General features: G+C 33.6%; 3 protein-coding genes across 4 annotated transcripts in view; all 3 read left to right on the top strand.

Annotated features, from left to right (window-relative positions):
* The first annotated feature begins 1,091 nt into the window (after positions 1-1,091).
* The window catches only part of LOC133195835 (interleukin-17 receptor D-like), a 35,822-nt gene continuing 12,181 nt past the window's right edge, over positions 1,092-24,732 (top strand). For both annotated transcript variants that reach the window (XM_061331789.1, XM_061331787.1), the window contains exons 1-2: positions 1,092-1,109; positions 16,531-16,613. In XM_061331789.1, coding sequence (XP_061187773.1) covers positions 16,601-16,613 — 13 coding nt within the window. In that variant the 5' untranslated portion in view covers positions 1,092-1,109; positions 16,531-16,600. The remainder of the gene's footprint in view (positions 1,110-16,530; positions 16,614-24,732) is intronic.
* LOC133195833 (uncharacterized) lies at positions 10,941-14,018 on the top strand. The gene is made up of 10 exons (XM_061331786.1): positions 10,941-11,149; positions 11,246-11,457; positions 11,559-11,685; positions 11,805-11,976; positions 12,071-12,150; positions 12,280-12,488; positions 12,614-12,798; positions 12,927-13,012; positions 13,091-13,313; positions 13,893-14,018. The coding sequence occupies exons 1-10, from the start codon at positions 11,047-11,049 to the stop codon at positions 13,894-13,896; spliced, it is 1,401 nt and encodes a 466-aa protein (XP_061187770.1). The 5' UTR covers positions 10,941-11,046; the 3' UTR covers positions 13,897-14,018.
* On the top strand, positions 13,980-16,595 carry LOC133195209 (uncharacterized). The gene is made up of 4 exons (XM_061331067.1): positions 13,980-14,067; positions 14,197-14,325; positions 14,426-15,190; positions 16,531-16,595. The coding sequence occupies exons 1-4, from the start codon at positions 13,980-13,982 to the stop codon at positions 16,593-16,595; spliced, it is 1,047 nt and encodes a 348-aa protein (XP_061187051.1).

The following is a 24,732-nucleotide window of genomic DNA, read 5'->3' as shown; positions in this document are numbered from 1 at the left end:
CTGAGTACAGTATTTTACAATATGCCTAGTTATTTTTCTTTATATATTGCCGGTTGCCCTACCACCACCACCCCACCCCCATTGTTGTTGTAAGGTCGAGTTTTTTTTTCTTTTTTTCGCTTGGAAGATTATTTTCGGAAGTTGGCGGCCCTTTCACTTTTTGGTCAGTTTATGTTTCTCTCTCTTTTTAAGGGAGATGAGGGGAAGGTTCCCCCCCCCCGGGACGTACATGTAGCATCCTTTTGAATTTTGAAAGTTGGGTGGGGTCGGGAAGCCAGAGGAAAAAAAAGGAAAATTGTCCCGGGGGGGGGGGGGGGGGTAGGTTCCAACTTCTTTCAGAATTAAATTTTATTCATACACCACTGAATTACCCTTATTTGACTTTTATTCAGCAAAAAGAGGGGGGATCGATTCAACCAGCCTTTCAAAGAACATTTTCAATAGTAAAAGGTTATGTTTGGAAAAAAGGGCAGATGCTACGTGCCTGCCTCCCCCCTCCCCCCCCCTTTGAAACCATTGCTAAGGGCCTGTTTCATTCAGTAGATTTTCTTATTATAATTTTTACTTCAAATGTTTTGTACATGTTAGATCGAGTTCATTTATTACAAAATAATTCTGTTAGTTTGATGTTGGGCCTAGATGATGGACTATGCATGAATTTCTGTCTGCGTGAATTTTGCAAAATTATTTCCATATTAAACATCGATCTTATTGCCCCATCCTATTTTGATTTCCTTTACTTGAAATAAAAAAATATGCCCATTACCCAGGGATAGTCTGGTCCACGTTTTGTTTAAATTGGTCCAGTGGTTTTGGGGGAAAAGTCGAAAAATAAAAAAAAAATTCAGACATGGTCAACATCATTCATGAACATACTGGAGACGGTTCAGGTGCGCTAAAAGATTTGTGCTAAATCGATAATGTTATATAAAAATATTTTACTATTCAAATCATCATCTAACAGTAGACGTATATGATATAATTATGTGATTTTTATATTATTAATGTCGGGATCAAACTTCAACTACTATTTTTAGCATTTCCGTACTGCCTCGTTTTGACCTCCGGTTGTAGGGTTGTAAACAGACAAAGTATTTATTTCAGGACAGGTATGTGCATTGATTGTTTTTAATCGAATTCCTGAAAAATGTTGTTGAAATGATAGTCTTAAACTGGACTATACCCTCGATACATTGAACGTGCACAGAAATATTAAAGAATTCGATTAATTATGTTAACTGTTCCGAAAGCTGTATCATAGTGTATGGTTACATACTTGTAGGCCTGTGGTTATGATTGAATAGGCTTAGAGTTAGTACCCTCATCATTTTTCTTTTTCTTTTTTTTTTTAAGTAAAGTTATGATTGATGATTATTTTGTTTGTAAATACACTGCAGTGTATGACAGTATGTTTATAGAACTATCTAGAGAAAATATTTGTACGCGTAAGAGCTGTCAGAAAATTGACTTTGAACATCCAGGGGCGTAGCTTGACTTTAAATTCTAGTGAGGCAAAACCATACACAGCCGGGTACGTGGTGTCATGGGAGGGGTAGGGAGGCACTCCGACAGGAAATGGAGTTGAGGGTTTTAAATGCAATGATATTTCATTTGCTGTACTGGTTTCTTTATTTAAGACTTCAGCATGATAGGGTAGACTGGGGTAATTTCGACTACTTTTGCTGATTTGTGGCTTTCAATCCACAAAACACGACTGTTTTCCAATGTACTAGTTTAAAACTGATTCAAAGTAATTGAGAATGATTTTTTCTTCATATTTTTTGCTTTAGGAGTTAAAAAATGCATAAAAAATAATGAATTGGTTTAGAAATAAGTAAGCATGTTGCATGGGTTAATTTCGACCGACCTTGGGGTAATTTCGACCACAACAAACATCAGAAAGAAAGATAACTCTTGCAATGCATGTAAACTTTACCTGTCGCATTTTATTCAAAATTTATGGTCCGAGAGACTGTATTGCCTTATTTAGAAAATACATGTATCTATCTCTCTCAGTAAAAAGATTAAAATGGATAAGTACTAGTATCCATACAGTAAAGAAATGGGTTGGGTTACTTAAGCTTTTCAATGTTGTCTTATAGACATCTTAATTCTTATTCCGATTCTAAATTCTGCTTTTAATTCGCTAACTCTATATTTTGAAATTGTGTAATAAAGTTGTGCAAATAGATAAAATTTTCTCAGATTCCACAAATAATTTCTTTGTTGTGATTTTTAAATTGTTTAACCCAAAAGGGATTTTATTTAATATCGTCTTTCACAACAGAATCATTCAAATTGTATATATATATGTATAAGGTTTGAGTATAGCATTAGAATTGCGTATATTTTTCTTCACTAATTTTTACCATATACACATTCATTTGGAATGCGTTGTTTTACGTATTTTACGTGTTTTTTTTTAATTCTTAAAAGAGATATAACCTGAGAAATTCGATCAAGTCAATTAAATACATCGTCCGAAACCCACGGTCGGTCGAGACCGACCTTGGGTTTCCGACGATGATTAATAAAGATTTACAGAAGCAAAGCCTCTGACCCCCACCCCCCCCCAAAAAAAAACAAACAAACTCAAACAAATCATTTATTTCGTGTAACATCACAGTGTTGTTTTTGTGTGTGTGTTTCAAGATTGTTGCGGCTTTTTTGGTGTGTTGTTCTGATATTTTGAGTACTATTTGGATTTGTGTACCTGGATTGTGTGATACGATCTTAATACGACTGATTCGTTGGTTTTCGATAGCCTCAGTTTTGTCCGTCAAACACATTCGTAATAATGAAAAAAAATTACAAAACCTGATTTTTTTTTTTTTTTTTTACATATATTCAATATTGCCTGCATCCTCTCTTTTGTTAATTTGACGGGTTTGGAATCTTATGGATTGCTCTCACCATGTGTTGTTTCAAAGCTAGTGCCGACTACGTGTTCTCTCGCATGTCGATCAGTGATGCACCTCGTGAACGGCACGGACAATATATATAGCTAGGCATCCATATCTTGATTAATCTGACATTTTTTTTTTAAATATAAAAGGTTATATATAGTTAATATTGTAAATATACAGTATAATTTTTTTTTTGAAGATCTAACTCTGCATTGCATTAAACAGCTGTTAAAGACAACTTACACATATTTCAGAATAAGTGGTCGAATTTACCCCGCGTCCTTAAAATCAGTAGGGGTAATTTCGACCAAAATCATATGGACGTTTCTTGTGCATTTTGAGAAAAATCCAATATAAATTTGGAAAATTCTGCAACTTAAAGATATTCCAAGAAAAAATAAAATAATTTTAATTTAATTCGTGCTGTACACTGTTGAACAAGGTCAAACTTAATCAAAGTACTGAAAGTACTGGGAAGCGCTAAGCAATGTTTGAAATTCATCAGAATTATTTTGAATTTAATTAAATTGCCTGTTGTATTGGAAGAAGTATTATGTTGACAGTGCGGCCGCGCTGGGGCGAGCACAGTTCTTCGATACGTACATATTCACTTTAAAATAAAACTTATATCCGCCTTTTCAAACCGCAAGGGGAAACATTTGAAGGTTCGAGATTCTCCGTTTCTTAAAAAAAAAACAATATATAAAAATTAAATAACAGATGTTTAGTCCAAACAGTAAGGTATTTCTCAAACCTAATAAAAAAAAGAAAGAAACGAAAAAAAAAAGAACATGTAAAATTATTTTCGTTCTCCATCACCTTATAGGAGACTATAAGAGGTAGGTTTGCTTTTTTTGTTTGTTTGTTTGTATGTTGTTTAACGTCCCTCTCGAGAATTTTTCACTCATATGGAGACGCCACCACTTGCCAGTGGAGAGCTGCAAATTTTGTCCTATACTCAGCTCTTACGACCATTGAGCAGTGAGGGATCTTTTTCGTGCCAGCACCTACTGCGACACGGGATCTCGGTTTATAAGGTCTCATCCGAAGAACCGGTCTCCACGTCCCACAGTGGGATTCGAACCTGCGACGTAAGGATCAACTCCTTACTCTGCGACTCTAGAGCAGACGCTCTAACCACTGCGCCACGCGGGCGACGAGGTAGGTATGCGTATAAATCGCAATTCATTGGAAGGGGGGGGGGTGACTATATATGTAGCTATACATTTGCTGGAAAATGTATATTTTTTATATAATTTTGAACACTTGAAAATGTCGCTGATATTCCTCTCATTAATGTGCAACACTGATAGCTAAAATGTTCTGGTGATAATTTTTAATAATTCATTCCGTGTTTACGAGTGTTTCAAATTGAAGATTGGCTGTTTGTAATGTGAATTAATTTTAGAAAGTGCTCCTAAAAAATAAAAATGTTATTTTTTATTGCGTCGATAAAATATTTCCTTATTGATAACATGTTTATTAAAGTTATGAATTAAAGATCTCAAAAATATCGAATACTAGTATTCTCACTTAATTGTTTTAGTATACCTCTTTTTTTTCATATTCATGAGCGATTTTTAAACTTACGAATATATAGAAAGGATTTTGCAAGAAATACATTAATGGAGTATGTAAGATATTTACACAATCGCTACGAGCGTCCGGTATTTATTAATGATAAATAAAACTTAGACTATATATTTCATTTTGTTTTGAATATACTACAGCTGTGCATTATACATTTTTAACACTTCACATTCATCGCGCTGTGCAGCATATCGGCATCGTCATGTGAAAAAAATCTATTCAATGAGCACCCGTAGAGTTTACGTCATTTTGTCAGAGATGATTGGTAAATATACATTTTGATTATAAGGATATTATATTTGTCTTCTTCGTTTGATGATAACACATTCAGAGCTATCCTTTACATCTGATTTTCATTTACATGTACATGATTTATGTATTTGCATCAAAAATAAGTCTTTTCCGTTGATCTACAATATATTTATCTGATTTGTAAATTTTACTTTTTTAAAATAAAAAAAATTATTCTTTTCTTCTTCGGAATGAAAATATGTCATTAAAACCCCAGAAGTAATTTAATTTTGGACTCTTGTTGAAATACTTAAAATGCTTCAGTATTTTTTTTTTACGGATATTTGATACTTTACACCAATCTTTACTTGTTTATGTATGAAATTAACTACCACGCAAAACATGTTGAGAGGGAAAAATATCCACAGCACTGGTGTGTTAGATAAAAAAGAATACTAGTACTGAAAATAATTGACCCGTAATTTTCTGCTATTTCCATGATAAATAATTCAACAGCCCAAGAAAAAAAGACATTATATTAATCTCAAGTATGAATAAATCTTTATGAAGGTATGCAACATTGTTTTATTCTGTTTATATGTAGTCCTCATTAAGTCGCTTAGCAGTCAATTCGGCAACACACGCACATCTTTACCTAAACTATTTCTTTCTAGGTTCCTAACACAAGTATGCTTAACATTTCATCAGCACTATTCCTGTCCATTGCTAAGAGCGTTTAATTAAGGTTTTTGCATTTTTCCGCCAGATCTTGCGCACTGCACACACACAATTTTAAAACACAATATCTGTCATCAATATTTCCGAGAAATTAGTTTTCCTATCTAAGTGGATTCGTTGAAAACACAGCCACCACGTTCCCTACATGTACGTACAGCCGCAAACTGCCTTTCTTTGCGAATTATTTACATCATATTTTTTACCCATATTACAAGTATAGAATACAACACAAGTAAAAACAGTTCATGAATGCATTCCAGTCTGTTACTAATTGATACCGAGATGCGAAAATCAACTTCATTGATAGCTCTCTGCATGGTGCAAGGGTGATAATAGGAAGACTTGTTTTTAGTTACATTGTCTGAAATAAGGATCTAGAAGAAATAGTAGTTAATATGGATATAAATTATACAGAACGTACATATGTAGGTACATTGTAAATCAATTTTATGCGAAATTTTCTACTATATAACTTAATTCCAGTTTGAGTTTTAAATACTTATTAAAATCCCATTTGAGTTTTAAAAATATGTACTTATTCAATCTTTACATTATATGTACATGACATATAATTAACCGTTTTAGGTATTTGCGCCATAGATGCAGCAGTTGTTAGCTACATGGTACTCAAGATTTTAAATGAACTACAATGTATAGAGATATGAACCGCCCCTGTCTACTAACAGTGGATTTTCGTACAATGTACATGCATACTCTTTACCTTACTAATTGATTCCTATTATTAGAACTGCACGTAACGCATTATTACACTAAAATAGCCGAAAGAGCGTCGGGGATTTCCAGTTGCATATTTTTAGAAAACCCAGTGGAGTTATCCAACCTGCTTAGTGGCGCTGGATCGCGAACGGAAGTAGATTTAAGATGACAGAAAGCGCTTTGCGCTGCGCTTAGCGCTTAAAAAGAGGTTGTACGAGTTGTCTCTCTTGCATTTCCTTGATCAAATCAAGCGCACTGAAGACGGGGACTTCGAACGTCAAACTGGAGACATAAATAATAGTAAAAATATTATTTATATCTCTGATCAAGCTATATTTGCGATGAATAATTATACTAGGAAACACTATTTGAGGAATAGTTTTCTATAATTCCGAATAAATTAAACTTGTCTTAACACTTCCGTAGATCTTTGTGTAGAGTTGTGTTCCTGTGGTCGAAATTGAACGGTGGTCGAAATTACCCTGACTTACCCTACTACATATTGTAAAAGAATGTAAAAGAGTTAATAAATATGTTTACTAAAACTTTTGAAACAATTAAAGGTGAAAGCGCATCTTATTAAAATTTGCTTTTATTTCTTTAAAACTTCAATTCAACATTTTAGAACTGCTTAATATGTTAAAAGAAATGCAATTAATTTTACGTATTATCTGCAATGTATTGTTGATTATGGGAAGGGGTGGTGGTGGTGAAAAATCTAGTGAGGCAATTGCCTCATTGCCACAATGGAAGCTACGCCCCTGCCATCATTGACTATTTCACAGGAGTGGGCAGTTTTGTTCATAAAAGAATGTAAACACTAACCAGTGAGCTTCACGAGCGAAGTGAGAGCTCGCTACGCTCGCAAAGCTCACAGGTTAGTGTTTACATTGTTTTATGGATAAAACTGCTGACTTCTGTGACTATTTGAATGGAAAATGCTAGGTGAATGCCAGAAACCTTGGCCCACATACAGGCCCAATGACACCTCGACCCAGAAAGGTTGGACCTAGATTTAAGACAAGTCTGTTCCTTTATCAGATGCCTTGGACCAAGCAAATTTTGCATATATATAGTACCCAATATCAGGTATCATTGAATTGGCGAAATTGGGTATAGGCAGTGTAATCACCATATAGAAGAGCAAGGTTCACTTAGGGCCTTTTTTGGCCCTGGGAATTTTATAATTCAATATATCTACTACTTTCAGTTTTACCTAATCTGAAGTGTCTGATGTTTTCCAGGCTTTTTTCACGATTTGATATTTTAAATAATTTTACATGCCAGGAATATCAAAATCATGAAAAAAGCCTGGAAAATGTCATATTTCGGACTAAGTTTTAACAATGTATTAATTACAATCGTTTTACAGCGTAACGGTAACACAAATCGGTTTGTTGCAACGTCTTGCACACTCAACTTGCATGGTCAAAGTTCTACATGTTCTTGGTTGTTTTTTTTTTTAACTATATTTCTATGCTATATCATGTCCTATTCCTATATTATATTCCATTCCTTATTTCGAATTCTTTTTCCAACATTGAATCAAGTACCCTCTACCGCTGCTGACCCTATAAATAAAATTGGCAGACTGAAACTTGTTGAAATATGCCTTCAAGAAAATTTTACATAGCATAGAAACATATTTTGTTGATTTAAATGAATTTTTTTTCTAAAACTCATCAGTATGAAAAATTTTGTATTTTCTGATATGTAAAACTTTTCGTGATATGCTTTGTTAAAATTGAGTCAGCCGTCTCTGAGACATAATTTTTCATGGAATTTCTTTGCTTGTTATTTGTTTTGGTAGTATTTTCACTTCTGCCAGATTTTCAGGTTTTTGCATCCCGTATTTTTTTTAACCTTGAAAATTCATGATTTCAAAAGGGGAAAACAACATGTTTAAAACAATTTACATTTGAAACAGTTGAGTATTGTTTTATTTTATTATTTTAACTTATTACAATAATCCTAAATATTGATAACATACTCAATATGGATTGACAATACACTGAAAATTCTTATTTAGACACATTTTGCTTACACACTTTCATTTTCTAGCCCCCCCCCCCCCCCCCATCTTAATTTTTTTTTGTTGAAATTTTGTTTTGTTGAAATGTATTATCCTAAAATCAAGGGAAAAAACACCTCTTATTTGTTAAAATTCATCAGTTTCTTTGCTCCCGGACCCCCAACAGGGCCTTGCCCTGCACCCACTGGGGGCTTCAGTGCAAACCCCCTGTCTTCTACTGCTAAAATATATTTAAGCACCTGTAAAAATAAAAGAAACTTGAAAACTATTTTGTGCAGCTACATGTATTTCCTCTCTCAAATTTTCTAATAAAAATGGGTACAATAAAGTGGACTGTTTTGATTAAACTGCAAGAAAATGGGGATGGGGGGAACAGGTTGAATGAAATTTTCATACTTAATTAACATGAAAGGACTATACTTAGATAAAGTAGTGTTGGGAGAGGAGCTAAGCCAAGGGTTGTATACTCCCTTTAAGGGGAAAGTCATAAAAAATCTCTGACAAAAAGAAAATAAAGGAAAATTGCCCAAACACAAAACCTTTTTCATTGAAAAAAAGGGGGGTGGGGTGGGGGAGAGGTTAAGTTAATATGTTTCAACTTTTTCTGAGAAGAAAAAATTTTGGAACATATCAACATGGGGGGATTCAAATATACTACAACAAAGAGTTGGGGTTGGGACACCAGCAATTCATTAAGCATTTTCATACTAAATTAACAGTATAAGATAGTGCTCTTAAAAAGGGGGATAACCCCCTGCATTCCCCCTTCCAGCATTCTACTGGCCTGCTATCTAGTCATTTAAAAAATCCCATGGGCTCTTTCTAGTTCACATCAAATAGATTAGCTGTTCATGCAGCTGCTGCTGATTTTTGCTTTTTATATGTATGTGTCTTTGAATCTTTAAATCTTACATAACCCGCTTTTCTATACATAGAATAATTAAATATTTATTTTTGTTTTTACAAATGCCCGGCTATTATAATGGATTAGACTTAAAAAACATCATCTGATTTTTAGCTGAAAGGGACACCATAAAATGCATAACACATAGTGAATTGGAAATTTTCTTCAAAGTTTTATATTTTGTAAATAATGCTAATAAGTTTAGATGTTAAACTTGAGGAATATACTTGTCTAATGGGAAAGAAACTCATTGACAAATAATAATAATATTTGGTGATTTGTTTTTGGTATTGACTAATGAAAAATGATACTGTCATGTCTTCCTTGCGACCCCAACTGTGTTAGTCCTGTCATTTGTACATATAGCGCTAACTGACATCCTGTACGGTTGTTTGTTTTTTGTTTTTACACAAAGTTGTATAGGATATACAATTTCGCAGATAATAAATGATACCCAGTATCTAGTATTGTGGCAGTCGGTGATTTCACAGATAATACCTAATTTCATATTTTCTCTCCAACTCGTTAAAGGTTTATACTGTGTGAGAAATTGATCTTAATTCATGGGTAGAGATGGTCTGAAATATCAAACAGAGTTTTTCGTATATTGGATATTGGATGTGCTGGAAAAAGCATAAGATATATTTTGGACATTCTGCAATTGGTATGTAAATACAGGGATACTGTTCATTTTAGAAGTTTGCTATTTTATTATATAGAAATTAAATTGAAATTTAATTAATAATAGTCAAACCTCAAAATTGCTCTGGAATACTCCTTGTAGTTATAATATTACAAGGATATTGGATTAATGTAGCTCACTGAAGAAGTGAAAGTCCTTCATCTTTAGTACTTTGACATAAAATTAAGACTATATGGAGAATATATTGATTTTCCTACTTGCATTTCTAAGTGTCATTGTAAAAGTAGGATATACAATCTGATCCCGATGATGGAGATGTAAATCCAGCCAAATCTTCACAAGGGGCTCTGTATAGAATTATAACATGTTTAGATTGTGTGTAGGTGATAAACTGAAGATTTATAAAACACTTAATGAAATACAGTCAAACCTTGTTATCTCCAACTCAGTGGGACCAAGATAAAACTTCGAGATGTCCGATGGTTAGAGATATCAAGGGTAAAATACTTAAAGAATAAGTGGTTGGGACTTCCAAATCACTTTGACATATGTCAGTGTTCGAGATACCGGAGTTCAACTGTATACAATTGTACATTGCTGAAGAATCATAAGAACTTTTATTATGACAAGGAAGTGAGTTGCTGTTTCTAAAAGTAGTCAATCAAGATTTAAGATGTTCTAAATTTCTTCCTTTTAATTTCTTTTTTAAGAAGTCACTGAAAGTACATCACAAAAATTATGGTGTGTTTTCAGTGAAATCATAAATTCATGGCATATACAGATTCATTAGCACATTTTATTCATGAATTATGTGTTTACTGTGATATGTAATATTTAATTTATTGTTTGTTAACCCATCCACCTCCAACTCCCTAAAGGGCACACCTGTTTCTACTGTGGTCGAGTGTCTGACATCCTGGGCACTGAATATTGTGGAGTAGTTTCACTTGCATTTAAAAAGTGTCTTTGCCAAACTGAAATCGATAGAGCGTTATCCTTTGTGATGTAAATGGGTCACTCATTGAACACTCAGATAATGTTTGTGATGGTTAGAAACTTGTCAGCAAGACTGACTGACATTTTTTCAGGGTGTTTGCCTGTATTCGCTGTCAGGCTCCCAGAGGAGTATGTAGCGGTGTTGGTTAAGGAAAGGCCATAGTTTTTCGCTTCCGGTTTTAAATTTTATACACCGACTCTAGACTTCCGGTTATGACTCGGCTTTGGCGCAAAACATTCAGTCTGGTCATTTATCATAAATTTCGTGTGATTATATAAAAATACAAGAATGCCCCGGTCTAAAAAAGGAACGTTCGTGAAAGCTTCGTTCCTCCGGAGACTTGAGGGTCTAAGGAGAGCAAGAGAAGCCCGTGCGTTAAAAGGTAAACAGGGTAAGTGTCTGTATTAATAATTATTGTGTAAGCGTTCTGCTATGGACTGTTGGAATATGTAGCAAAAGATTCAATCATTTATTGTGTAAATATTAGATGTTGAAAATGATGGCCTATGCTTGGAGAATGATTCTTCCCCTGTTCTACGAAGTGTTGAGTGTCAAAGTGCAGAAAGTTCATGGCGTGTTGGAAGACGAATTGTTGAACTTGGCACTCTTGTAGATAATCTGAAAAGAGGTTGCGCCATGTGTGGGAATGCACTTCAGCTTGTTAACACTATAGGTGAAAGGAAATTTGGACTAGGGCAGGTATTTATTATTTTTTATAATATTGTCAATGACTTTGTATTTCAAAGATTTGTTTTTAAAGATGTTGTATACCCTTTACATTAATTTTTGACCAAATGCAGGTTCTTCAGATAAAATGCACACATTCCACCTGTGCCCATGTCAATGACATACCCACGGGCAGTAAGCATAGGGTTAAAGCAGATATGAAGCAATATGCTTGGGATGTCAACACAAAACTTGCTGCAGGTATAAATCAAAAATTTTATTTTGTAAATAAGCAGATAAAAATAAATTATTTCCAGTTATACAAAAGTTTACATCTGAAAGAACTATTTTGTTTTCATTTTATTTCTGTGATATCTTAGGTATGCTAAATGGTGGTTATGGAATAACTCATGTAAATGCATTACTGGCTGCACTGAATATCCCAGGGATCACAAACAGGAGTCTAAAAAGCAGAGAAAGAGAGGTTGGGGAACACCTAGAGGAAATGGCAGGGCAGAGTTGTAATAAAGTTCTTCAAGAAGAAATGAAACTGTAATTTTATATACCAAATATTGATATTTAAATTTTGCTTTGTATTTACATGTTATTTGTTAATATTTGCACATTTGTGTTAATTACTTTGTAGGAGTGATGGAGACATCACTGTGTCTTTTGATGGTGCCTGGCAGAAGAGAGGTACTGGTAGAGGATACAATAGTCTTACTGGTATGCCCTGGTGATAATGTTACATGTTTTGATTCTCCCTCCTCAAGAAGGATTGAGATTTCTTATAGAGTAACATATTTTAATACACATACATGTAGTTATGTACTAGCAGTATTTATCTTGTTACAGGTCATGCATCTCTAGTAGGAGAAAAAACTAAAAAGATAGTAAGTTTCTCTTCGAAGAGTAAAAAATGCAGAATCTGCTCAGCTGCATCAGGTAAAGGAGTTCCACCCAGAAAACACAACTGCCGAAGGAATTGGCATGGATCGGCAAAGGCAATGGAGCCAGCCATGGCCTGTGAAATGCTGAGTGCAATCCAAGATGAAGGGTGCAAGGTAACTTTTCATTGAATGTTTGATTCTTATTAGAGCAATGCCAAATATGTCTGTAAAGTTGACTACATTATATATTAAAACTTTGCTGTTTTAATTAAAGTACATATTTCCAATGTATTTTACAGATAGGAACTTTAGTCATGGACAATGACTCAACAACTATTGCCCATGTAAAAGCCACTGTGGACCCAACCATCAACAAAAGAGCTGACAAAAACCACACAAAAAAAGGTTTCACAGGAGCTTTGATTGAGCTTGCCAATACTCACAAAGTTTTGAAAAATCAAAAACTTAGAGGTCACATTGAAAGGTTTGTGTTTTTGAAGTGTAATATTTCAGTAAAATATCCCTTGATCAACTGTGGTCCAACAGAAACCTTGTTAATTGTAAGTGCGATAGCTAATTATAAAATAAGTATCTTTTCCTTCTTTGTTTTAGATGTTTTACATATTGTGTACAGCAAAACAGGGGCAAGGCTAAAGAGCTTGAAATTGAACTTGGCAAAATTGTTCCACATTTATATGGTAAGTGTATCAATAAAAAAGTCATTACAAAATTAGGAATGAAGAGTGAAAATATTTTAACTACTTTTTTTTTTGAAGGTGAACACGAATACTGTGGAACTTGGTGCCAGAGTAAAAAGACTGACTATAAACCACGAAATTTGCCGTATGGAAAGCCTCTCTCCTGCACCTTAGTTCGAGAAGCTTTAGAAGGTCTATTCAAAAAGTATTGCTGTAAGGCAGAAGAGCTAGCCATGATGGGGTCCACCCAAGTCAATGAGAATTTCAACCATATGGTCTCCACTAAAGCCCCCAAAAGATTGTAAGTACTTTGGTTTATTTCTCTTTGTTTAAAACAAAAATTCTAGGTATAATCTTTTAAATTGAGTCTGAAATATGAGATTCAAATTGCAAAAAAATGTGTTGTTAGGTTTTATGGAGGTTCAGAAAGTCTACATGCTAGACTCTCAGCCACTGTATGTCAAAAGAATATGGGTTATGGTTACATATCAGAGGTAGAAAAATGTGTTAAAAGTTTCAAGTTGATCATTTTTAAATTTGTTTTTCTCTACATTTATTGTTTGTTATGTTTTGTTTTCTTTCTTTTTTATGGCAAACCTAAGAAAGTTATGTTCACATGTGTTTAGTGTCCTAGAAGTTTATTTTGATTTTAATGGTTTTCCACAATAAATATTATAAACTATAAATACATGTAGCTTTTAAAAAAGATGTTTACAATCATGTTTATCTAAATAAACATGTACATAAAGTACATAAAGATATGGATTTACTAAGAAATTCACATTCAAAACTATAATCCCTGTTCTTATTAACCATTTGATTTGAATATGGAACACTCACAAAATTAAAAATTTACTGAAACATGAATTATATTTTACAGTTGAACAAGAAAATGGCATTGTCACCAGGCAATTTCACAATGAAACATACCATTAGACTTGCCAACAAGCTCAAACGGAAGCGTCTGATGCAGAGTTTACCCACCACAAAGAAACGTCGATTGGAATTAAAAGCTGCCAGGTTGTCTAAAGAAGCAGCGAGGAATGTACTAGAAGGTAGTGCTTCAGTTAAAACAGAATTGAATGTAATGTTTTACTTTGATTTATTGTGTATTTTTCACACCTTTAGAGAAGCCATTGCTAGTGGAATTTCAGTATTATTTACTTGAATTTTGTTTGTAACAGGTCAATCATATAAGTCAGATATTGGTCTTGAGGAGGATGTTGATCTTGATGACATTGATCCAGAGCCTCTTAGGATTTCTCCAGAGAGCAGCTGCTTGATGTATTTTGATTTAGAAACTACTGGACTTAGTAAGATTTTTTTTTAGTTTACCTTTTCCCTACTAACAAATATAAATATTCTTTTATTTTCGAGTTTGGTATAAAATATAATTAATAATTTTGCTTTCAGGTAGAACATCTGACATCATACAGATTGCTGCAGTTTGTGAAGATAGGTCAATCAATGTTTATCTCAACCCCAGTGTACCAATCTGTAAAGAAGCATCGGCTGCAACAGGTCTCAGATATGACATGGGACAGCTCACTCTTCATGGAGAGCCTGTGCCTTCAACAGATCAAGTCAGTGGTTTGACCCAGTTTGTAGACTTTACAACAGATTGTGCTTCAAAACCAGTCATTGTGGGCCATAATATTCAAAACTTTGATCTTCCAATTCTTCAATATCACTTGCAGCGACATGGTCTACTTAAACGATTTGATGAAAATGTTTTAGGTTTTTTGGATACATACAAACTTGCACAGAAAGTGTTTGACAAGAAAACAGTGGGAAATTTTAAACAAGAAACATTGGTCAGATTGTGTTTAGGGAAAAGTTACGATGCACACAATGCTCTAGCTGATGTTTGTAGTTTACGAGAACTGTACGAGTCAAATTTAGCATTCAAATGTGAATCTTCAGATATATTTAATATGAATTATTATAATGTCAAGTCCTCACTAATTCCATTGATACAAAGCAAAGTAATTTCTACACTGATCTCTAAAAGGCTTACAGCTAACAATCTAAGCTTAAACAAGCTAAAACTCATACATAAGCGTGACCCCCATTGTGGGATTCAGACTGTCTTTAGTGAGGTTGTGTCTGGTTCAAAGACACCAAGAATTACGAAGTCTCAGAAGATCATTGGCAAAGTTGTGGAGTATTTGAACTCTTGTTAGTTCACATCATAAGTATTTTCATTCAACAAAATTATTTGTTTATGAGCTATACTTGCTAGAATCTACATGTATGTTTGTTACACTACATTTATTCTCTTTATATGTATTAGATTATAAATTGTTAAGAATGTGTACTTGTATGTAAAAAAAAATTGTGAAAAAAGGAAGGGGTTGCCCCCCCCCCCCCCCCCCCCCCCCCCACCACCACCACCCTACCCCTTATGTTCTAAGTGTCTAGAAGGACCAAAATTTCAGTATTTTTTAATATTCCATTTGTATTTCATTCTAAGACTGTATTTGTTTGTTACATTTTGATATTTTTTACAGTGTGTAAAATATAACTGTAAAACATGCTATTACCAAAGTGGGGGTAGGGGTATTCGAGATATGATTTAATAAAATATCTCTGGTTTACTGTGATAAAATATGTTTTTTTGTTAACCTTAGATATAATTTTAGATATTTTTAAAGAAAAAATGGCATGTTAACAATATAAATTTTGGGACTTTTGAAAATAATGATATTTTGTGATTTTTTTTTCTGATGGATTTGAGTAGTATAAATGTTAAATGTGCATGTTTTCAATTGAATATCTCGAAAAATTCTCTTTGTAGTTAATTATCTATTAGATTTAATGAATTATAGCACAATACAGTGTGCTTTGGTGCATATTTGAATAAAATATGAAATTATACATCTTTGTGTTAGAATTTGGCTGTTGAAGTTGGGGGTATATGTGCTCTATAGCACATAGTATGAAAATAAGCGTGCAAAGGTATGTGTAATATGGGTTTTTTTGTTGGCTCAAGAGTTGTTTAAGATATTTAAATGAAAAAATAAATTGTTTGACAGAAAATTCTGATAGTATTTACCTACCTTAATGTTTCCTATAAATAAATACTGGGATATACTGTGAATGCTAAGAGCATTGTGAACATTGAAGGCTGGTACGAGATGATTTCAGAAAGTGAATATGTACCATGTGTTCTCTGTGTTTAAGATAAATTATTAAAGATAAGTTTTCTTGTCTACTAAGCTATTACACAAATCATTTTTGTTTATTTGAAACAATAAAGAAGGGGAACTTCAAGTTTTCTCTTTATTTAATAAAATAAAAATCCTACCAAAAATATGAAAAATTCAAGTAAATTTAAAAAACGTAAATCCAAGGTTTTCATTTCATTTTCTTAATAAAAAAAGAAGAGTTTGTGGTCATATCTTTTTGAGTAAGTGCCTGATGGTATCTGCAGTACATTGATATATATATATATCAATATGTTATTCAGCCAGACTGTCTAATACAATGTTGACCAGTGATCATTGATTCTATTATAGGTGTTGGATGGCCTTCCTCTGAGGCTGATTACTTTGGTACAGAGATGGTAAGATCCAGGCTATAGACATCATGGCAGACTCAGGTAAGTAGTATGTACTAGATGACATCTTAATAACAATATACAGAGGTGTGAAACGTGTATCATTTCATTTAATTATGGAGTATGGTATATTGTTTACATATCTTCTGAAACTTTGATGTTTGCTTATGTACTGTACATATGTGATTAATTAAATGAATTAAATTTATACACTTAACTACAAGGTGGAGTCTTGAAGGTTGCTTAATGAGTAATGAAAGTTAATTAAACTAAATAAATGTACATATAATATCTTGATATATTGTATAGAGTTGATGTATTATTGTTTATGACAGCTGGTAGTTGATCGGTCCTGTTGTATGCTGAGTGTTCTTCTCATGTAAGGAAAAAAAAAAACTACTAGTAGAATTAACAGAATTGTTGCCTTATTAGTCATATTGAAGCTTGCTCATAAAAAGGAACTTATTACTGCAGAGAAGTAACACATTAATAGACAAAAATAGAAATCTTACAGTGCTGTACAACACATGATAATTATGTAGCAGCTAAGTATTGAATGACTGACACATATCCAAGGAAAGGGGATGTATAACTTGCAAAAAAAGTTGCTTCAAGATGCAACTTTGATTGCATGTTCTTAATTGTGTATGTGTAAATCATGTTTAATCATTTTAATCTCAGAGCAGCTTGGAGTGAGTCACCAAGCCACTGCTAATTTTTGATACAATGATTTTCTGTTGGTGCAATAGAAGTAAATTCATGTACAGTATCTAGGAATTATTCTAACTTGCCAAAATGACTATAAAAATAGCACTCATTCAATTGGCATGGTTGACTTTGAGAGGATAAAAAATTATGCCTACATTGAGTTAGTGGGAGACTCTGGATGAAATCCCTAAGGGCTGGTAAGGCTTGTCTTATAAGTCTAAAAGCTTGCGATTTTGCAGGCCATACAACTCTCATGTCCACACGCTAAGGCAAGACTTGCAAGATTATAAACAACATTTCCATATATTATACTTTCATGTAAATTAGTTGAATCTGATTCGTCGAGAAACATTTGTTAAAAAACACTATTACCCGCTGAATAATGAAGCCACGCCCACCAGCGTAGCAACAGTTAACATTGCTTGACGACGGGTGTTATTCCAAAAAATATTGACTGCGCAGAATTCATGCGCGCAAGGTTCACTGTAATATGTATTTGTATAAAACATTCAGTATAATATAATAAATACTGCATGTAGTTGAGTGTAACATTGAAAATTTTCACCCCTCGAAAACCATTGTCAACCTCGGCTGCGCCTCGGTTGACAATGGTTTTCTTGGGGTGAAAATTTTCAATGTTACACTCAACTACAGTCCCTGAAACGTTCTACTTTCCCATTTTTCCGTTCGCTCACCGTTCGTTCACCGTTCGTTCAGCGTGCGTTCACCGTTCGTTCACCGTTCGCTCTCCGTTCACAGTTTTGCGTTCACCGTTCACCGTGCGCTCGCGTTCACCGTTCACAAAGCGTTCAGCGTTCGCTCTTCGTTCCGTTCACTTTGCGTTCACCTTGCGTTCAGCGTTCACCTATCGTTCAGTGGTCATTGCCATTCGGAACTCCCAAGTGAAAGGACTTATCTTTTTGTAGGTAAGGAGTTACAGATTTTTTAATTTAATACTAACATATCGTGTTTGAAGAATCATTATTTCATGGGGGAAAAATCTAATATATATATTTTTATTATTCTAACTTAGCTATTAGGTTATTTATTAAATTACTCTGGAAAAAAAAAAGTTGTTATAAGCACATCCTGTACCTATGTAGAACGATGCTGAAATATTAAATTTAATTAAGGCCAATGTGCAAATACTTCAAGCACTGCAACATTTTGATGTTTTGTTAAAGACGACAAATCGTTAATGGAGATATAATTATCCAAGTCAAATAATTACGCAGCAAAATTACGAAAATATTTATTTCTAACGCGTTTTTTTTATTCAATTACTACAGAAAATATGATAGAACTAGTTCTGAGAGTTATACATAGTACTGCGGATATCCTGTTAATTTATTATCTTTGGAGCGAATTAAATTGATAGTGTGTTTAAAGGAAATATTTATTTAAAATGTAATGCACTACAGAATATTCGCTACTATAATACATGTATGTAAAGTCTATAGTTATAGAGAAAAAATCTTTCTTCACCGTAACTTTATATGTTTGCTATTCGATATAATTAATACCCCCCCCCTTTTCTGCTAAATCGGTTACTTAGTCAGTACTGTATTTCCAGAAAATTTTAATTAACCTGTTAAAAAAAAGTTAAGGTCTTTTTTAGAACAAAACTTTCAGTCTCAAAACAAACATGCATCTAAAAAAAAGTCACAAAACAATAGTAGTTCAAAATGTACACGTGTCGGCGGTGGTATTTGAAATTGGCAGAGAGTATGTTTCAAATTCAAGTGTTAATGCCCAATATATTTTATTCACTAATTATTCAAATGTTGGTATCAAATCTAGAAATGATAAAAATAAATGTTATAACTTGTTGGAAATACTCGCACTTCGTCTTCGATGTGACGAAACTTTCACACCTGCACAGTGTCGAATGATTTTGATTGACAGGACAAGCACGTGGACTTCGTGTGAACTTGAAACAGGAAAATAAAAACGAGTAATACTGTCAAACAGATGGATATGATTTGTTGATAAAAAAAAAGAGTTACTTTCACTGTCTAATATATTTAGAAAAAAATATCAGAGTTATTGTTTGATATAGGTGCAAACATTTAGTGAAGCCTGAAAGGAAGGAAGGGGGGGGGCTGAAACGGAATCTCTCTCTCTCTCTCTCTCTCTCTCATTTGTCTGTTTGATAATATTACTTAAATATCAAGTTCTGAAAATTGAATTTATAACAAATAATATGAATATGTGTCCTTGTATTATCTTGTCTGAGTATAATCACGGCCATCTACAGATACATGTAGAAGTCTGCTCAATAAATCATCATGAAAAATAGAAATGACACATAATATATTATTGTATTAAACATTTAAAATACGAGGGTATAAATGCAAAACGTCCACTGACCTTTGTAATTAATTTTTTTATTACTTTACATGAAATCGTCTTGACACGGAAATACATATATGAATGGATGTTACAATCGCTTTAATTCATTCTATAAGTCAGAAGTTTTCTCTGATTTGTTATCAAATAAGAATAAACATTTTTATTTTCCAACTAAAAAAATATCTTTTATACTTCAGCGTTCGGCAACAATTGCAATGTTTTAATGCGTTAAAAATCGTGTGATTAAAATCTTAATGTGCATGAATCGTCTTTCTTAGGACAATTTTGGAGAATTTATTTTATTTACTTATTTATTATTCATTTTTTGGTTTACTTATTTATTTATTTATTTATTTATTTATTTATTTTGGCACCTGACATTATAATACAATAAAATAGTTTCAATGCAAGGAAAAGATCAGAGGCATTCCGAATATATCGTTCATCTTGCGTTCACCGTTCGTTCACCGTTCACTTTGCGTTCGCGTTTGCGCTCCGTTCGCGTTCTGCGTTCGCTCACCGTTCACACATCGTTCACCAAGTTGCGTTCAGCGTTCACACATCGTTCACTCACCGTTCGCTCTGCGTTCGTTCACCGTTCGCTCACCGTTCGTTCAGCGTTCGCTCACCGTTCAAGTGGGAAAGTAGAACGTTTCAGGGACTGTACATGCAGTATTTATATAATATTCCACGTGTTTTTCAGCCATAAACACTGCATTCAGTCATTAAAATAGAAGAAAAGATTACTAGGGCTTTGTAACTAATTTTAACGACAGATGCATTCACACTTCTTAAAAAAGAGGAAGAGGTTGAACAGAAGCATTATTAGATACAATCATTATCTCATTTGAAAATACTTTGTGTTCACTTCAATCTACCTACATGTATGGTTCAATAAAAAATAGATGGACACTTGGGCAAATGATTTTCATTGGCTGAGAAGAAAAGGTCAGCTTAGTCTTGTATTTAGAAATAGAGCACTGAGAGCTCTATTCGTCAGTCAGATTTGTATGGCTGAAAAAAACATTAACTTATTAAGGGTGTACACACAGTAAGGGTAGAACTTAAGTTTCATGACTTATAATTCAAGCCTTGCCTATTGTACCAGCTTAAGATCAAACATCATTAATTTTTGTACTATTTTTCAAAAATACTTAAATACTTTAGCCATCAAACTCGGTTTGATCAGTGAAGAATACCTTTACAAAACTTTCTCATTTAAAACAATCTGTCAAATTCAAATAATTTTATGGTATTTATAGAACAACAATTTTTAAAGTATGTAGGGATTTAGCATTTCAACAATGGCTGCCACTTTAGAAGGGATATGCTGTCTTACAAACTGAGGTAGCACATGTTTTGGATTGATGTGGAGGTCACACACAGATGATCTTTGGAACTAATGACTACTCCCTTGTATGCTTGAAAGCATTCACTGAAAATAACATTGTATTTCTATAGACTTTAAAAAGTTGTGTCATACTTGATTTGTCTTAAGTTGTAAGTTGCATTCAATCTGACAAAAAATGGCTTGGAAATGATAAAACTTTAATACTATCTGAATCATATTTTCAAATTTCTTTCAGGGCAAGTCAATATTCATTCACATTAAATATATCTTCAAATTGAGATGGAATCTAATGCTTATATGGGATAGACTAAAAGAATTTATTGGACCACCAATAGAGACAGATTTATATACACAGCAAATGATTTTCTGTGGGAGTTAACTCAGATGGTCATGGTGGTTTCCCTTTTAGACTGAAATACAGTGTACTATATCTTGGGTAGGTTAATGTTAGCTGAAAACAACCTCTGAACTACCAAGATATGAAGTCATAATGGAATATGTATCAATAGATAAATACATGTATTTAGTGTTATTGTCAGTTTCAAGTGACTTGACTGTAGTCTTAAACTTGAGGGAATTGTACATGTGTTATTTTTTAACACTAAAATATTACTCTTATTGTTTAATTTCTTTGCTTTGAAATTAAACCTATTCAATATGCTAAAACAAAAACTTGACTTTGAAATGCACCTGTTTAAGGTAGTACACAACACCCATGAAATCTGTTTTAATGCATATCATAAAGTACACCAGAAAAAAAGAATAATTTCACTATAACATCAATAATCAAGGACCTTTGTAAGAAAAATAATAAGATGTGACATGTTTTCACCATATTTTCAAGAAAATTAGAGACATATTATATATTGGTCATTCGGAAGCCTACATTTTTGATCGTGTTTATGCCATCTACTTGCCAGATGACTGTTATTAAATGCAAAATAAATTTTGATCCATTTATACTAGAGACCTGATAATTGGAAATATTTAGAAGGAGTCTCCATTCTTTTTCTACAATAAAGGTCAAAGTCATATTAAGAGGTCAAAGGTCAAATATAGTGATGTCATCTACTGAATCTTCACATTTTTTTTGCATTCGATTTATTTAAAATTGCCAAAATATCTGAAACCGCTGGTTCAAATTTCCTCATTTTGACATATTTTAAATCTGGGTTCCATTTCAATTATTCTGTTGATTTTTTGTAAAAATTTAATTACCTGTATATTTTTCTTTAAAGAGGACTTATTGTGTGACATATTTACATGTGAATTTTCAATTCCCGGGCTATGTATGTTCTATTTTTATTTCATATTTTACTCAAATATACCAGTATCAAAATATTTTACTAAATTTTAGTACAAAAAGGTTGCCTTTATTAAGAGCATCACACAAGTTTGCAGTAGAACAACTGGTTATTATACCCCCGCTCTGAAGGAGAGGGGGGGTATACTGTTTTACCCTTGTGTGTCTTTCTGTCTGTGTGTCTGTCTGTCTGTCCGTAACAAATTTTTCATTACAGTTTTCTCAGCAACTACTCATCGCAGATGCTTGAATTTTAGCACACACTTTGTTTAGGCATGTCATATGGTGGGATTAATTTTTGTACGAATCCGATATCCGTCCGTACCATACATAACAAATTTTGGTCGCAGTTTTTTTAGCAACTACTGATTGCAGATTCTTGAAATTTTAGCACACTCTTTGTTTAGGCATGCCATATGGATGGAATCATTTTTTTATGAATCCGATGTCAACTTCCTGTTTATCCGTGGATCTGCAGAGCTCCAGATAATTTTTTACCCCATAGTGTATTTACTCTCTGATTTTCAAATCAATGCAGATTTTGATTTTTATCAAAATGATTTAAGAGTATTGTGTTAATATATTAAATGTTTTGACATCTATTTTGATTTTGAGCTTGCTATCGAAATATGAGAGTTTTAGAAGAGGAAAGGAAAAAAAAACTACAAAGAACAGTTCCTGCATTCATTTAAATAGTTTTTGACAAGGAAGAGCATATTGTGGGTAAAATTACTATAGGTACTTAAAACTTTTCCTCCATTTAAGATGATATCGTAACAAGAGTAAACCGAGAGAAAAAAAATCTTCATTAATATGGCAAGTTGAGAAAAATCAGAAATTGGCAATGAACCCATCATAAAAAAAGCTATGTACAAACCGTGTGTAACCGTCCTACTAAACAGAAAACTCTAGAGAATCTCAGAGAACTCTTGATTGGTAAATTCAAATACATGTTATGCGTTATGTCTCACTACAGCAATTTATTTATTTTAATTGGTCTTGAAATTAAACAGAGCTCGTTTTTTATATACGGTTTTAATATGGTCTTCACAGGGTTTTTTTTCTTACACATCATGTCTTCTTCGATAACATTGCAGTTTAAAATTTATTCTCCAGCTAAGACTTTTATCCTCGAACTACCGTTTGTTTTCTAGGTACACGTAACATTGTTTTCTTTACGTATGTATTACACTATCATCTTACGTAGACGACACAAGCTTTTGTGTGCTTAAAAACACGTTACTATGCCTAGTACATAGTCTTACTATTCAAAGAAATCGATTTAAATCTATATCTTTGATTATTTCTCCATAAATGGAAATCGTCGTCGCCATAACTAGAATATTCCTGGTTACTAAAACGCTTTTAAATCAGTATTTTGTTTTGAGAAAAATCAAACACTGAGTTAACCTCAATTCATATCGTTAGCTAAGTCGTACTTTTATTATTCAACCCGTAGAACGCAGTACTTTCGTGGTGAAATGCTTATCTGCGATTGCTAATGTGTAACTACGCCCAGTTTTAATTATACCCCCGCTCCGAAGGAGAGGGGGGTATACTGTTTTACCCTTGTGTGTCTGTCTGTCTGTCTGTCTGTCCGTCCGTCTGTCTGTCTGTCCGTAACAAATTTTGGCACAGTTTTCTCAGGAACTACTCATTGCAGATGCTTGAAATTTTAGCACAATCTTTGTTTAGGCATGCCATATGGTGGGATTCATTTTTGTACGAATCCGATGTCAACTTCCTGTTTATCCGTGCGTCTGTCCGTTCCATACATAAAAAATTTTGGTCGTGGTTTTCTCAGCAACTACTCATCGCAGATGCTTGAAATTTTAGCACAATCTTTCTTTAGGCATGCCATATGGTGGGATTCATTTTTGTACTAATCCGATGTCAACTTCCTGTTTATCCGTGCGTCTGTCCGTACCACACATAACAAACTTTGGTCGCAATTTTCTCAGCAACTACTCATCACAGGTGCTTTAAATTTTAGCACAATCTTTCTTTAGGCATGCCATATGGTGGGATTCATTTTTGTACTAATCCGATGTCAACTTCCTGTTTATCCGTGCATCTGTCCGTACCACACATAACAAACTTTGGTCGCAATTTTCTCAGCAACTACTCATCGCAGATGCTTGAAATTTTAGCACAATCTTTCTTTAGGCATGCCATATGGTGGGATTTATTTTTGTACGAATCCGATGTCAACTTCCTGTTTATCCGTGCGTCTGTCCGTACCACACATAACAAACTTTGGTCGCAATTTTCTCAGCAACTACTCATCACAGGTGCTTTAAATTTTAGCACAATCTTTCTTTAGGCATGCCATATGGTGGGATTCATTTTTGTACAAATCCGATGTTAACTTCCTGTTTATCCGTGCGTCTGTCTGTATTATACATAACAAATTTTGGTCGTAGTTTTCTCAGCAACTACTCATTGCA

This window comes from Saccostrea echinata, unplaced genomic scaffold (assembly GCF_033153115.1).
Source record: "Saccostrea echinata isolate AGI-Se365-2 ecotype Australia unplaced genomic scaffold, CSIRO_AGI_Sech_v1 ptg000029l, whole genome shotgun sequence".
In the NCBI taxonomy this organism is placed as follows: Eukaryota; Metazoa; Mollusca; class Bivalvia; order Ostreida; family Ostreidae; genus Saccostrea; species Saccostrea echinata.
The sequence above is the reverse complement of the archived record's forward strand: the minus strand, read 5'-3'. Positions and strand labels throughout refer to the sequence as shown.

Coding starts and splice junctions, on each gene's coding strand:
- LOC133195833 (XM_061331786.1), top strand. CDS start 11,047: ATGCCCCGGTCTAAAAAAGGAACGTTCGTGAAAGCTTCGTTCCTCCGG. Junction 11,150..11,245: donor TGCGTTAAAAGGTAAACAGG/GTAAGTGTCTGT, acceptor TGTAAATATTAG/ATGTTGAAAATGATGGCCTA. Junction 12,799..12,926: donor CTTAGAGGTCACATTGAAAG/GTTTGTGTTTTT, acceptor TCTTTGTTTTAG/ATGTTTTACATATTGTGTAC.
- LOC133195209 (XM_061331067.1), top strand. CDS start 13,980: ATGCAGAGTTTACCCACCACAAAGAAACGTCGATTGGAATTAAAAGCT. Junction 14,326..14,425: donor TTTAGAAACTACTGGACTTA/GTAAGATTTTTT, acceptor TTTTGCTTTCAG/GTAGAACATCTGACATCATA. Junction 15,191..16,530: donor TGTGGAGTATTTGAACTCTT/GTTAGTTCACAT, acceptor ATTCTATTATAG/GTGTTGGATGGCCTTCCTCT.